The sequence below is a fragment of the Watersipora subatra genome, chromosome 10 (assembly GCF_963576615.1).
Source record: "Watersipora subatra chromosome 10, tzWatSuba1.1, whole genome shotgun sequence".
In the NCBI taxonomy this organism is placed as follows: Eukaryota; Metazoa; Bryozoa; class Gymnolaemata; order Cheilostomatida; family Watersiporidae; genus Watersipora; species Watersipora subatra.
This window is the reverse complement of record NC_088717.1, coordinates 51,129,861-51,146,563: the sequence shown is the minus strand read 5'-3', so window position 1 is coordinate 51,146,563 and position 16,703 is coordinate 51,129,861. Positions and strand designations below refer to the sequence as shown.

The following is a 16,703-nucleotide window of genomic DNA, read 5'->3' as shown; positions in this document are numbered from 1 at the left end:
AGTTGGTAGCCAGGGTGCTTGTCTTCTCTTACTAAGCTATTGCTGTGTTTATCGTAGTTTTGATCTACTTATACTGAGGGAGATGCTCACCAAGATTGGGGGCATCGAAGTATCTGAAGAGATCACGGAGCAGCATATGGAGGCTATGTGTGGCGGGGAACTCCTGAGACTAGAGGTAAATGATGGATCAGCTAATGTATGGTTTCTCGAATCACAATGTATTGAATGTTTTCATCCTCTGCCTGTTGTCAATTCAGGCATTTTGCCTTAAATTATGGTGTGATTTTTATCAGAGGTCTTCGATTTGGACGAGCAGAGAATGTCATTAACATTTTTGTCTCTTCACAATATTGGCTGTTTAATTTGCTCATCCGATTCTTTAGCCTCAGATCTTTTATAAGTACTGCTCCACTGCTCATAACCGACCTTGGGATGCTTGTTCCTAAATGTAAGCGTGCTTCTTTATAGGGAGGCAACTTCCTTCAAACCCGTAATGTGAAAAAGCCATCACAACGGTTTAAGGAAACCATATTAAAACATGACCTGGCCACCCCTCTGGCTGCCCTCATGGCGCAGCAGCGAGACTGCATTGTCTACAAGGAAAGTGTTAACGTCGAGCATATTAAACTCATTGGAAAGATTTATGACCAGGTAGGAACCCTTTGAATCATGTTTTTATTTGAAATCAATTGCTATATTTTCAGATAACATTTTCATTTAGTTATCTTGTCTGTTCTTTTAGTTTAGTTTTTATCTGCCATCTCAGCTGAGTTTAGACCGTGTGCCAGGCAGGATTGTCAACTGGTTATAATAGGATCAAACCTAAGCGTTGAACTCCTAGCGCTTGAGCCACTTGTCTATTATTAAACATAACAACTAGGATCCTTTAAGGTGCTCCAATTTAGCATACAAATAGAATATTTATACTGCTATATTTAACCGTATATAAATTTGTATGCAACTCCTTAGGGTTAAAGATGTTCGCTTTTAGTGTCAGGATACATTCGTCCAGTACATAACCTTCCTGTCATCTGTTCTGACTATCGAGGAATTGTCCAAAAAGTTGCCCAGCCTAGAGGAGATGCTCTCCGTTTACCACATACCAAGTGATGCTGCCTTCTATCTCGTCAGACCCATGCTCGTTCACTCAATTAATGTAGGTGCCTATAAATTATGTGTTTTAACTTGCTTCTAGCATGCTTGGTTGTTATTATTGTATATCTCAAATCTGAATAGCCAGGCTTTTTATTACAACTATTTTCAGACCATTGTTTTTTCCAAATAATTTTGATACCTCGTATAGGTTTGGGAATGTTACATTCTAAAAAGTTTTAAAGTTTAACTGTGATATTAATTCATTTAGCTACTTTCTGTTGGCTCATTTAGCTGAAGTATGAGACGCTAAGAAAACAAGACAAGATGGCAAGAGATAAGGACAAGTCTGTGCAGGCGGGAGACAAAGCGAAGCGGTATATTGAAGCCTTTGCAGCTGTCCTCGACCCTGTCACCGAACGAATCAAACCTCATTTTGAGCCAAAAATGTGGGATGAACTAAGGTAAGTCTATTCCCCAAGCCCTGTCTTCTATATCTTTGCTTACACACAATTTTGTAAATGATGAGCTTTTTCAAAAGCTGCTATTTTTTGTTGTTAATTTTTGACAAGGCTCTATAATTTTAGTTAATAATGTTAGCCTAATTTATTCATAGTTAGAGGTTTCTTTATGATTTTAAATATTGGAAATGAAAAGCCTTTGCAGTTGTCCAGAAAAGTTTAGTCCGTTTGCTCATGCATCGTGTTTGACTTTTTTTCGAAATATTCTTGTCACGTTGTTGCCAATTGTATTCTTTCAAGCACTGGTTTCTTTTAATGTTGTTTTCTTGAACTCGAAAGTTTTACCAGTACAACAGCTGTTTTTGGGTATTGTCAATTGATGATGTTGATTTTTATATCATATTTAAATTTTTGTAACAGCAGGTACTCGTAATTTTGACCAAAGTAAACGTAGTTCAAATCTTTTATTTGAAGAGGGAGTTTGTTTCTTTTTACTTGTATCTCTTAAGCTTGTTTACGTACTAAGTTCTCTACACTTCTGCTCAAACATCTTCAGCGATTCCGTAATTACAGTAATCTGACAATTCTTTTTCGTTTTATCTTCATGTAACAATATAAAGTTGCTACAATTACTTGCCAGCTGGGAAAATTGCTTGCCTAATGAAATAATATTGTCATCTCATTGCTGATGGAACATGCACTAAATATATTAAACCATTGGTTAGTTATGTAGGCGTGTTTATGGTTCATAGTTGTTGCACAGTCGTTTTCAAATAAGGTGAAACCTACCAAAAATTGGAAACAAGAAAACTTCAATAAAAGCCTAATTCTTTTAAGATAATGTACTTGTACTTCAGTAATTGGTGCCTTGACAGTGTTTGGCCTATCCACCTTTTTTCTGCCCCAATCAGCTTTCTAGTTTATCTCATTTTAATCTTATTGCCCTTGTCAGTTTTGGAAGCCCAAATTATTTTGTCGGGTTTCATGCCATCAAATTTATTCGTTTGCACAGTTCTCCACATAGACTTACATTAGTGGTCCATTCCATTAGCTTTAGCATTAACCATTCCACCTTCACATATCACCAGACTTGTGCACACACTCTTGCATTAGCAATAACAATAACAATGTGTTTTACCCGCAGTTCTACTCTCTACACCACCTTCTGGACTCTGTCAGCTTATGATCTTTATGTACCTAAAGCAGCGTATGAACGGGAAGTGAATCTAGTTAAACAAAAGGTTCTCCAGCTTGAGCAGGAGGGTGGACGGGACATGGTAAGTTATGACTTCATCTTTCAGCTGTCATGTCTCCTGTGCCACCTGTTCAGGTATCCTATATGTCGCAAATATTGGCTTTGAACTAATGAAATAGTTTGTTTCAACGTTTTCTCTCTGCTACAAGTTTGAACTAGGTGCAGGTCTTAAGGTTGTATGGATGTCTTTATGTCGTAGCGAGAGACAAAGAAACGTAAAGAAATGGAGCGGTATAATCAGATGATAATTAAGTTCAAGAATGAGGAGAAGACGCAAGCAGATCATGTGTCTAGAGTTATTGCCAAGTTAGACCACGACAAAGATCTCTGGTTTAAAGCCCGTTAGTATTCCCATCTTACTCATTTGGTTAAGTTATTTAATGCTTGCACCCTTTACGAGTATATGATCGAATCTAAAAGTCTAAAATAAACCCTTCATATTGTTTCGGCTGCCAAAAAGAAACTGGAATAATTTATCCATTACAAACACTGGCAATGAATTATGTTGTTTGCCCCGACAGCTGACACTCAGAAGCAAGTTGAGAGATTCATACAGTTCTGCATATTCCCAAGAGTTCTGCACACAACAGTTGATGCTTTTTTCTGCGCAAAGATGATTCACACGATGCATCGCCTGAAGACTCCCCATTTTGGCACTCTCATCATACTAGACAGGGTAGGTAACATCTCATCTTTTATTAGTTTGCAGTGTACAATGGTCAATAGTTCTCTTGCAACTTTAAAATTCCCTTACATCATGAACATGAGGCGTGTTGTTTTAGCTTTTTATAATACAAGATCACTTATTGGCTTGTTTTTGTTGCTTCACTGTTGATATTCGTATAAAAGGAGGTAGCCATAATGACAATGCCCCTTGTGTGTTTCCTCTGAATGGACACCTGAAGATCCCTTCTTGTTTATCTATCATACATTCATATGGGTAGAATATCTGAATTTGTTTCTTGTTTATCTTATAAATCTACATTAATGACAGAATTTTAGTTTGTATCCTTAGATTTGCACTTGGTTGAGTTGATTGCAGTTTAGTACCTACATATGTACGCATATAAGATAAAGGTACCAATGATGTTAATAAAAGCGACAAACATTCACCAACATTTAAAAAACTCTGATCTGTTCTAACTTAGTTCACTCGCTGGACGTTATTGTTTGTAGAAGCACTAATCCATGATCAAATAACAGGATCATCAACTTGTAACAATGTCAGTTTATCAGCTATTGCTCAAATCAGCAGTTATACTTTTTTCTGTTCTTTATATACTAATGTAACTAGCAAATAGAAGATACACGTGTTTAAAATGTAGTAAATTCTATCTTATTACGCCTTCAGTTATTCAAGTGTATTTTTGTTCATATTTTTAGTGCAGTTTGTTCTCATGAACTTCCTTTTTCCTAATAGTTCCTTTCTGCGCGGAAGCACAACTCCAGAAATCATAACTTTTATAGGCTATGCTAGATGTTGTAACTATGGTCCAAAACATTTGTATCTCAATCATGTTTGTGCATTTATTAAAGATCTTCAATGATATCACCTACTTGATCACATGCTGCACCGAGAATGAAGCGCATCGGTATGGCAGATTCCTGTGCTGCATTCTGGAGATTGTCATGAGATGGAGGGAGTCTGAGTCTACTTATAGGAAGGTAAGCGCTATATCTAGCAAGTTGTAAGTAAACTTGCAACACATCAGAAACTACATCTGACCATAGAAAAGCTTGTGTTGGCTTGTCGTGGCTGATTATTATCAAATAATGAATCTCTAAAACAAAAATCGTAAACAGTTGTACCTTAAGATACTAGCTACTTAGGATACAAACTTTTTGGAATCCAATTTCAAATATAAGCTGATTTTTTGCTTGAAAACCATAAATTCAGTAATTAGCAATGGAACTATACTACATTATTCCTGATTCTAATTTCTGCTAACGCACTACTATGAAGTGAAAATTTAATATTTATCATTCCGAATATAACTTCTACAGTTTGATTTTATAGAATTAGCTGCGTTCTTTCTGTCACTTCTTTCTGAATTGGAATATCTGAGACAAAATATGAATAAAAAAAATAACACATGCTTCTCCGAAATAGTTCTTTTAAAATCTAGCATGCTGAGCATGTAAATCTTCCGTCACTTGCTCTCGGCATAAAAACTAACAAAATTCTATAATATTCTAGAGGTTATAGGTCACAGCCTTTTGAAATAGTTGGATGCTATTGATTCAAAAATGAGATGTTCCTTTCATACATTCCTAACAACTGCCTGTATTCGATAGGAATGTACTGGACACCCCGGATTTGTCACAACCTTCAGAGCAGGTGCTGCTGGCACGAATCATGCTGAGCTCAGTTTTGAAGACTACAGACATGTTTGCCACAAGTGGCAGTTTAGGATGACTCGTGCTGCTATTGCTTGCTTTGAGTCTGGAAACTACACACAAATAAGGAACGCTCTCATAGTTCTTACTAAGGTAGGATTTTGTGCTAATTAGAGCGCCACTCATGTAACATAACTGCATCCAAATAGAGTCAGACACGCAATTGTTTAATCGAACCAGCAATACTGATACTGGCAAATTCTGAAACTATGTAAACATTGTAGCATGAAAAACAGTCAAATAATATGGAAATCAATCGTTTTGGCAATTCAGTCACGTCTAGCATATTAAAAAAAATAGCATAATTCAACTTAATTCTACTTATGAAATTCACATCTTTAGAAGTTGTATCTAATGGAACATTCATTAGAAAAACAAAATATATAGCATTGTTGTAGAGAAAATCCTTTCGAAGCAGAATTGTGATGACATTGCTATATTTTCTGATATCCACTGTTATTTTTTACTTTGGAGTAATGGAGTCAGTTACAGAGATGGTCAGATGACCTTAAGTTGATTGAGTTTGCAAGTATAGTAGCAATAGGTTTAAAACCTTCAAAATCCTTACAAACACTTTATTGGTTTAAAGATACACATCCTTGAAAACTAGTTTAGTAAGGGCTCACTATGTTGGAGACAAATTAAATTCAAGCAGGTAATGCGAAACCTTTGTTAGTGTTATAACCTCCTTTGCCTTGAGGTCATTAAAATCAACTTAATCATTGTGTAGCTAATTGACATTGTTTTCTTATTCATAAGCATCGGGTGCTTATATCCAAGGCTTTATGGTCTAATTTTTTTGTCATCCAAACCAGATGTAATGCTTTAGCCGTTTTGTTGCTGAAAGAGTGATGTGGTTGACTAGGTAAAGAGACTAGTTCTGCCATTGAAGCTGATTAGCTGCACGCTATCTGTAACCAGAAATTTACATTTCTTGATTTTGTTACACAAAATCTGGAATAAACTCACAACGGTCAACAAACTAACATTTAGAAAAGCTATCATTTTTCATTAGCCAGAAAAGCACAAGGCTATTTTAGAGAAAAAAAAACATAATTGGAAGTCATAATCTCATATTTGAAGAAAGGATTTCTATTTCTTGAACTGTCTACTTGCTTGTTTTTAAAATTAAAAAACTGAAACTATGGCTATCATTATTTCCAAATAATGATGTTACATCTGCTATCTAGCATATTTCTAGCATAGCCACTACTAATATTGCTGTTATAAGCAGTTGTTTTTGAAAACATTTCATTGTCTTTTCTGAAACTTCAGCTGCTTGTGTGGAACTATTAATGCAATTGTGTGTAGGCTATCTCTAGTTTAGAGTTCCCATGATGAACAAGGATGGTTTTCTGTAAATATTGCAATGCACACAAATAGTTTAAATCAATGCGATATTCTTTAATAAGTAATCAATTGAATAGACTAGATAAATGTCTTTGAGGTTCACTTTATATAAAGATATGAGGAATGATATTATATAGAATGATCCACTACTGCAGTTTATCTATTTTTTCTAGTTGCTATAGGCAGGTGCATTTATTATGGTGTGTATTTATTATTATCACTTTACGGTGTGTTTATTAGTCCATGTTCCTACTTTTGGTAATTTAAAGGTTACACCAATCCGAAATTTGAATCAATTTCTGAGTTTTTGAAAGAAAACACAATTTACTCTTTACTCTAGCTTAATGCTTGCTATCATGTAATTACGTTTAATATAACTGAACATAATACTCGATGGTGCGAACAATGCTATTCAATTCATGTGTAAATTGATATTAGTTAACATTTCCAAAGTGTTCCATTTTAATAGGCTTGTATTAAGTTTATTTAATTAGTTTCAAACTAGCTCATACTATATATATACATGTATATAGATATATATATATTTGTAGTCTCACACTTGTTAGCAAATGCAATATAGACTGAAATTTGAATTTACTAACTTTTGAAAACAAGAGATATCACACGGAAACTTAACTTGAGATCATTATGTCTTCTATAATGATGGCAGTCATCGATGAACCAAATTCATGAATGCCTAGGTTCTTCCTCACTTTCCCATGATCATTGGAGTGGGCCAGGCCCTGGAGAGGAGAGTCGATAAAGTTCACAAGGAGGAAAAGGAAAAGCGTCCTGACCTTTATGCTTTGGCTATGGGTTATGCTGGCCAGCTCAAAGGGAGAAAGGGTCATTGGCTTCAAGACCATGTGTTCCATTATGTACCACCAGTGAGTTATTTCACTCTTAACAGAAAGTTAAAAATGTTGGCATGGATGCTGAAGAGTGAACTCGGTGTCCTATCAAGGCCCATAATGTCCGGTTTTACTAGTCATAATGCTTGTCCTTACTATTTAGTATTTAGTTATGTTTCTGTAGTATTGTCATAGCTGCATGTATGTCGAATTGCTATCACTCAGTTTTTCATATAGTCAGTTCTTCCACTCTATATTTGTTTTAGGAGAAACTAAAGAAAAAGGCAGAGGCAAAGCAAGCAGGTGGGTGTGTTATTTGTTGGACCGAGTGTTGTTCCTGCTTCAGGTTTTGCTATTTTATTTTAAGAGATGATTAGGATTTCTTTTAGAATTTGCAGCTATTTTAGTAGCAAATTTGAATCTGTATTATTTTTCCTAAATATATCTGAAGTACCTCGCATAAGGTACGAATCCAATTCAACTCACGTAAAGGTTGTTCTTTGGAAAATCATCATATGGTCCTCGCTGTTATTATCAAAGCATCCTGCACATGTATTCTTTACATTTTTTCTTAAAAGATATCTACTGGTAAGTTTTGTCATGTGACAGATAGGAGCTCATGAGGTGATGCTGAGCAACAACAATCATACATGTTGTTATATTCCTCCATTCTCCTATTCTGCCATTATTTTACTAGCCCTTTAGCAATTGGAATACTTAAACATTAATTTGTTGTCTAGCTTGGTTTGTTCGGATAAGCTGTTAGGTAAAGACCAAGACACTGTTACACCCTAACATTTTATTTAGTTAACAGGCACTGTCACACCGTCATAAGTTCAGGGCCTATAAATTAGTTATTGTAAAAGTGAATATGTAAGAACAAGCATATGAGAATGTGATTTTGTTTCACCAAAGATATTTTTGGAACATTTTATCTTCAAACGTGAAGTTTTTTGATCTGGTTGACCTGTTCATCCAGAAATTTTTTTCATAATGTTTAATTGCCATGACGGTGTAGCATTCTCTTGTATCTCCCACCCACCAGACAGAAAACAACACTTTTTGTTCAGTCCCATAGTGAGCACTTTCTGCGACACTCTACAAACTGAAGTCTAACATTGCCGCTGCCAAATGTGGTCTCGCAACTACATGTAGTTTTCTAAACATGAATCCTTTTCATTGCCAATGCGATGATGACAGGCTACGTCCAAACTGTCTTTTCCATTCTTTAACAAATGTACGTAAGTTTCTATGCATAAGCTAGGATCACACAGCAATCTGGTGCATGATACTATCCTCATAATTCGTGTTACCCCTTCATCACCTGATATGCTTTCTGCCAAAGTTTGCTCAGATGTTTGGTGGCAATTGTTCTGATCTATCGGTTCATCGCTTCGAAGTGTTTACCCTGAGAGTTTTTCACGTTCTTTATTCATTTCATCTAAACCACCCTGAACCTTCATTGTTCCATGCTTGAACATATGTCCAAACATGGAAGCTGGTGTTATTTTTATTTCTGCAGATAAGAATACATCTAACAAATATTGACAACAACCTCTCCTGTTTAGGGTTAGTGAGTAATGATTAATCTTTCTGAGCTTGAAGATACATGACCTATTGACCTATAATCTCATTGGTGAATTCTATTCAATCATAAATTTTTGCCTTCGAGTTTATTCATGTTCAGTTGAACTTCTGCTATGATTGGTTGGGCTGTTTACCCATGCTTGGACACGTAAGCTGTCTCATTGATGAATAGCTATCCATGGTGAAATAGCTGGTCATATAACTTCCGCACCATCGAGATGCCTGCATTCTTCTTTGATTAGGAAATATTCAAGAAAAATGGTGTTTTGATGGAGTTTTGCATTCATTCACACTACAAAGTCGGCTCTGGGTTATGCTTCAAGTTTTTGTTTTGAAGTCTAATCAAGGTACTTACCGTTGGCATATATTTAGAGATTGTTTTTTAAATTTTTAGTTTGTTACACAAGCTTTTCAGCAAAAATTTTCAAAGCATTGCATTCGCGATTGATTTTACTGTTTTCCAAAGTTTGGACGCAGAACCTGTTTCCTTAAAAATCACCATTCCCAAATACATTCTTTTGTTTTTAGTAACCACAGGATGCACTTTTTGTATGGGAAATTTTCAAGATAATGATCCTTTGATGAAGATTCTTCAGTTCCCTCGAACCACAAGATTTGTCCAGTATTATGTGTTATAATTGTACAAAAAATAAGTCAATAATCTACACATCAACAAAAAATATACTCTGGCGTGTAAAATACTTTGGACACCTACATGTAGATAAAAATCAATATTTTGTTGCAAGAAATCATATTTGCCTTAAAATCCTGTTACAAACATCTGAAACCATACATTTTTGGCATCCTCACTACGTAATGAATTAAATACACATCATTAATTGTATGGGAAATTTTTAAGAAAATAATCCTTTGATGAAGATTCTTCAGTTCCCTCGAACCACAAGATTTGTTCAGTATTATGTGTTATAATATAATTGTGCAAAAAAAGAAGTCAATAATCTACACATCAACCAAAAATATTCACTGGCGTGTTAAATACTTTGGACACCTACATGTAGATAAAAATCAATATTTTGTTGCACGAAATCATATTTGCTTTAAAATCCTGTTACAAACATCTGAAACCATACATTTTTGGCATCACTATGTAAGGAATTAAATACTCATCAAATAATTGTTCTAATTGGCATTTCTCATGATATATTGGTATTTGAAGCTCTTAACTGCAGGAAAGCAGTAGCTAATCACAATTTGAGCGTGCAACCCAGCTGTTCAATCCAGGATGAACAACTTTCCCAGCTGCTGAAACAGCACCTTACCTCGATGGTGGTCCATTGCATAAACGTTGCTGGTCCTCTTAAGATAAACCAGAACAATCAAGGCTCAGTTTAGTTATGGAAATGTGTTTGTCATAATAGTCACGCTACTAGGTGCTACGTAATCCAACAAATGAAGACTATTTTATTAATCTAACAATCCACTAAGTCAATATAAGTTGGTGAAATGTGGGTAAGCAAATACATGAATTTGATGCAAAATCATTTTTCCAGTATCTACTATTTTTACCCTATTAGGACAGTTAAAGATCTTCAGTTCATTCAAACCATAGAATATGCCCTATGTTATGCATTTGTTAGATCTAGTGCTTATTCTATCAATTGGAACATAAATAATAAGGGCAATATAATGCCCTACAAATAGTCATTAATCAAGTTTTACAGACAAAATATTTTTTTGCAAAAAACTGAAATGGAAATTGTTACATATTAGCTATGCAGTCACGCTTTCTGTTAGCTGTGCTATAATCGCATAATTGTCTCATGACCCATAGCTATGGGCTTGCTAACTAAGTCAGTTCCTTGATGTACTTCTTACCTGTTAGCTGTGTTTTCTATAATACAAAACTTCTCGTGATAATGCAATACAACAACTGGTGTTAGAAGTGGGATTATATGAGATTTGGGACGTTCTGGAAGGCCCCTCCTGCGGGAACAGCACCGGCGGCGGAGAGAGCTGGGGCGTTGGCCTGTGCCCTTTGCAGGAAAACTTCTAGCCAGGTGTCGGCCAAGATTTTATGCTGGAGCCCTCCGGTGTTAGTAAAGCCTCCATAGGCCCTCACAGAGCCCTCAACATTGATGCAGATGAGAGCCTGCACACAGAAATAGGTAGTATTCCTATAGAGGGAAGATCTTACAGCTGTACGCGCAGCATCGTTCGCGTAGAGTGAGAAATAAGGTTGGCCATTGATGGCATCCATCGCCCCCTGGACAGCATTGAACTCACCCGCTGCGTGGGCAAAGTCAGCGACAGGAAGGTTCGGGATTATGAGCCTTGCATATTCGGGCCTTGCATATGAAGGCCAAACCACTGATCCCGGTGTTTGTTGCCTGCTGGGAGAGTAGTTAGGATCCGCTGGCTCTGGGGGAAGGCTGCTGTCATCTCGAGGAAGTATTGTGTCCACTGAGCTTCCGTTGCCGTGAATCGACGTCCGAAGCGTTGCCAGAATTCTCGTACCTGATCTCTTTCTATATCAAATGTGGTGTTGAGCTCCTCTGACACTTGATTTCAGGGTTGTCGGACAGCTTTTGAGAAAAAGAGCCAAACAATGTCTAAAAAGGGCCAAACTGGGTAAAAAAAGCCAAATTGTTCAATAACATGAAATGTAAAATTCATTATTATTGTAAAGATTTGTCCAAAAATAGAGGCAATCTTTACGTTGTTAATTTGACCTGATTTTTGGTAGTTGTCTTCTTTTAATTTGTGTGAGAATTAGTTGGAAAGGAAGTAAATAAGCAAGTTATTTTACAAATCAATAATTTATCTAATTCAAAAATTAAACAATCACAAGCTTAAAAGCTATTAAAAGTTACACAATGGCTGATACCAAAATAAAACTAAAATTCAATATGAGAACACCTGGCTTCAAGAGAGAAAGAGTTGTAGAGACGTATAAGAACATATCAAAAGAAGAATAAAATATAAGTGAATGCGGCTCCGGAGCTTTGTAGATATATCGTGCACGAACAATTCAAAGACTCACTGATAAAGTGAAGGAGCCGTGTATATATAAAAATGTGAAGCCACAACTAATTAAGAATTAAATGCTTAGGAAAGGAGTTATACTGAAAATATATTCAATTCGGAAGTGTGAAATAGTTTTATGGTCAAGTTAGACCAATAACTCGGAAAACGGATAGCCAAGATGGGTAGAGTTAATTTACTTTGGTTAGAGAATTTTGACATAGTCACGCAACCCTAGATGGAATATGTATATGTTCATAAGAATTGTTAATGAAATGTCTTTTTAATGTCATTCTGTTGGTGGAGGGTGTATCATCGGGTGTATTCTTGTTTAATAAAGATATATAAATGTGATGACTGTCATGTCTTTAATTGAAATGCACTTGGTTTGTTCCAATTAGGGGAACTCCGATCATCGTGTGAGCTTTGATCTGTGGGAACCTTACATTATTTGTATGACATTTTAAAACAATAACTTTGCAACATTACTCTACACAGTCTACAAGAACAGTTCCAAATCTTCTACAGTGTTTCCACTGGAACCTTTGGCATTGCCATAAACATTGTCAGCTGTGTAATTTTGTAGCATTTTTGGTGATGCTTGAAAGTTCTTGCAGCACTTGTTTGAAAGCACAAGATTTGCTCTTATCCTGACAATAGCATCCAGAAGATGTAGCTGCATGCGGTTTCTTGCTTTCGTTTTGACTGGTGGGACAAGGGAGAATATTCTCTCCACAACAGCATTGCTCACTGGAGTCACAAGGCATGTTAATGCATACATTGCAAGCTCCTTGAATGAATCATGACAAAGCACACCAACCCAAAATTCTTCAGTGTCATGTGGAATTCCATGTGCCTTGAATGGTGCCTCTTCTTTCCAGTCAATGAAAATAATCTTTCTGTATTGTTCCTCAATCATACAGATATTATCCCCTGCCAAGTGTAGAAATGGCAGTTTTGCAAAAGATGATCTTGATACTTGGTTAAGAAGAACAATAGGATTCAGTTTTGCCAAATTCTGGAAAGTATCTTTGACAGGGGGAAGTCTCTTAGAAACCTGATGATCTGCCTCCTCGAGCATAGATAGACACCTTGTTTTAATATTGTCTACTTCTTGGAGTGCTTTGGAATTCTTTTTTTTGGACATGGTTACACTGTTATAAATTTGACTCCAAAATCAACATTATGTATGTTTCTTTTCCTTTCATTGGTGTCATAAAGCCTATTGTGAAGGCTCTGCTGGTGTAAATGTAGATCCCGGTACAAGGTGTGTGTATCAGCTTTTGTTTGCTGAAAAAGACTTCCCGTTTTCAAATTCTTGAACAATGGGTGTTGCAAACACAAAATATAAGTAATTGCTGTCATCAGATAGCATTTCCTTCAGAAGTCGAGCCTTGTACTTTGCATCCATCTTGTTTGTGGCTAATTCAGCACAGGTAAAGTAGGCCTTGAGCTCCTGCCAGTTCATTAAAATGTTAAACATCACCTTCCCCCGTACTAACCATCCGGTGGATGACAGTTTCTCAAGTGGAATACTTGACATGGGCTCAACAGCTCTTGTGGTATTCATGACAATGAATAGTTGCTTATATACCTCCCTTAACTCACTGTTACAAAACCAGTGTGGTATTTCTGAAAGCAAGAATCCAATGTTTGATGGCAGTTTTTATACTGCACACCGAATGCATAATGCAAGTGAGTGGCAGGTACATCTGAGTTGCACACATTGTGGTGACACGTTCTCCAACCTAGACCACACAGAATTGTTGCAACCAATCATCGCTGCTGCTCCATCTGAGGCAAAACCAATGCAGTTTGCCAGTTTGATTGCTGCTTGTAATTTCTTTCTCAATCAAATTGAAAAGATTTTCTCCTGTTGCTTCAAATACGGGATTTAAACCCAGAAATGCAGTGATTATTTCATTACTCTGTTCACTAAAATAGCAAACCAGGATACACAAATGCTTTTGTATGAAGATGTCAGTTGATTCATCGACAATAATTGCATATTTCTTGTCTTTAAAATCATCAATTAAATCTGATTTCATGGAAGGTGAAATAATGTTCTTTATTAAGCATGTACACTTAGTTCTATGCATCTTGATTTCTTCTAAAGTGCTACCTTTTCCATGTGTTACCATTTCTCCAAGGTGATCGATAGAACGAATAGCACTGTGACAGGTTATGCTTACGGCAATCTGAAGTTCAGCCATTTTGAGTTCATCACTTTTGCTGCTTGAAGTCTAAACCACATTGATCGGAGTTTGTCCTTTTGACGGAACTCTCCTCATATGTTTTTCGGTTTTTTCATGTCTTATCAAGTTATCGTGCTTTGGTATGATTGAAGTATGGCTAACTTACAACATGCATCTTCTGAACCATCACTCGCCTTCTTCACCCAAGCAAATGTCTTTTCCCAGTAACTATTGTACTGCCGCTCTTTATCATAACTGCTCATCCACTTTGCAGATGCCATACTAATAAATTGAATTAGCTTATGGTGTATAACGATACCTGGTATACCTACAACGACAAAAACTGAATTGAACGAATTTTGGGTTCGGGAGATAAGCGTTGCCAGATAACTTTTGATAAATTACACCAAGCACTGTCTAAAAAAGCCTAATAACAATTTTCAGAAAGACCTTTAGCTAGTTTGATAGTATGTGCCAACTGCTTCCAAAAAGAGCCAAATATTGAAAAAAGAGCCAAGGGGCCAAACAATCTTTTTTGGTGCCAACTGCCTCTAAAAAGGGCCAATTTTGTGAAATTTGGCCCCAAAAGGGCCAATCTAGCAACCCTGCTTGATTTGATCGAGCATTACACCACGAATTGGTTGCTGTGCCTTGCTTGCATACTGAGAACAACGCTAGTGGGGCTGCTTGGAGGAGATAGCCATGATATCGGTTGGCATTGGTGTCTGCTTGTGCCTGGAAGATCGCACCACAATGAGCCAGGGTGGTAGGAGCTCCACCGGCTTGTTGGACACACCCCATGTGAGCGCAAACGGCAATCCAGTGGTTCTCAGCGTCGGCCACGAGGAGCTGACAGTCCAGACAGACAGTCCACTGACCTTGAGTCACGGCAATGATTGTAACTTTTTGTTGTACCTGTCGTTCCTTCAAAAACATTTTAACTTTTCAAATTTAGCAGTTTCAATGGAACATCTTGAACTCATTTGAACCACAAGATCTGTTCAGTGTAATGTATTCGATACAACTGTTTGTCCATTTGCTGAAAAAAATGAACTCATAAACCAAGTGAGGTTTGGTTTTCTGCAGTGACAGGCCACCTAACTTGATTCATGCCAATGTGTGTAATTTTTTATTAGTAACATTGGACAATTAGTACTACTAACTATTCCACAAAATTGCATCGCATTGTGGCAACTAACAACCTCGCATTCATTGAAATCAGTGTACTCTGTGTATTTTACATGATTGAAGATTGACCACTGTATGTGGTAACTGCTAGCTGCATACATGTATATGAAGTATGTTTATGCTTGTATATGTTTAAGCTTGTATATGAAGTATATGATGGTGGTCTGCTGCACAAACGCTGCTGGTCCTCTCAAGAGAAATTTAAAAACATCAATGTTCGGTGTGGTTGTAGAAATGTGTTTCTCATAATAGTCCACTGCTAACTAGTGACTCCGTAATCCAGCAAATGACTATTTTATTAATCTAGCAATCCACTATGTAAATATATGTTGTTGAAATGTGGGTAAGCAATACATAAATTTGGTACACATCTTTTTTCCGGTATCTTCTAATATCACACTATTAGGACAGTTGAAGATCTACAGTTTATTCAAACCATAGAACCTGCCCTACATTATGCATTTGCTAGATCTAGTGCTTATTCTATCACTTGGAGCATAAATAACAAGGGTAATATAATGCCCTACAAATAGTCATTAATCAAGTTTTACAGACCAAAAGTGTTTTTTTTTTTCAAAAAAAAACATACAGAAATGATGTAATTGATAAATCACTTCAATTTTTTTGCTATTGCTATCTACATATAAGTTGAGGTAGTCAATCATCTACTTCATGGTCATACTTTTTTCATGTAAATGCATCTATTTGATTATATTTGTTGGTTGTTGTGAGTGATTGGTCACTTACTGCTTACAAATCTTTTCACATTCTTTTGTGTGCCTTTCCTCAGTCACCAGCAAATAAGGTAGTTACATGTAGAAATCGCTTCTGTCTTTTATATATTTGGGTGAACATCATCTCAGCCATAAATCGTGTTGGAGGCTTTAATAGTTGCCTGTTACTTTACTCATCAGTTTTTCGTTCATCTGAAAAGCTGATTAGATTATATTTTGTTCCAAATAGTCCTTGGATGAAGATTCTTCAGTTCACTCAAACCACAAGATTTGTTCGATATTATGCATTATTGTATAATTGTATATAAAGGAGTCGATAATCGACACATCAACAAAATAAGATACAGTCACTGCAGTGCCAGATCAATATGTGAGCGTCCTTTTTCGTAGGTGCCTTGCAGTTAACAAGCATAACTATGTAATACTAGTAATTAGCCAACCTTGCATCGCATCGGTAATGATTTTTGGAAGAGCTTCAGTTTTCTTAAAATAGCGGATTTGACATACATGATTCGCCTAAAGATTGGCCACCCACTCTTCCTGAAAATACCTAGTTGCATACTTGAAATGGATTTTTAATATAAATGAAATCACGAGTTAGTATGTGTAGC

General features: G+C 36.4%; 1 protein-coding gene across 4 annotated transcripts in view; it reads left to right on the top strand.

Moving 5' to 3' along the window:
* The window catches only part of LOC137406531 (THO complex subunit 2-like), a 45,916-nt gene that overhangs the window by 13,613 nt on the left and 15,600 nt on the right, over nt 1-16,703 (top strand). For all 4 annotated transcript variants that reach the window (XM_068093126.1, XM_068093124.1, XM_068093125.1 and 1 more), the window contains exons 16-26: nt 58-175; nt 469-651; nt 992-1,156; nt 1,387-1,556; nt 2,698-2,830; nt 3,008-3,149; nt 3,330-3,484; nt 4,345-4,473; nt 5,104-5,298; nt 7,257-7,442; nt 7,673-7,709. In XM_068093126.1, coding sequence (XP_067949227.1) covers nt 58-175; nt 469-651; nt 992-1,156; nt 1,387-1,556; nt 2,698-2,830; nt 3,008-3,149; nt 3,330-3,484; nt 4,345-4,473; nt 5,104-5,298; nt 7,257-7,442; nt 7,673-7,709 — 1,613 coding nt within the window. The remainder of the gene's footprint in view (nt 1-57; nt 176-468; nt 652-991; nt 1,157-1,386; nt 1,557-2,697; nt 2,831-3,007; nt 3,150-3,329; nt 3,485-4,344; nt 4,474-5,103; nt 5,299-7,256; nt 7,443-7,672; nt 7,710-16,703) is intronic.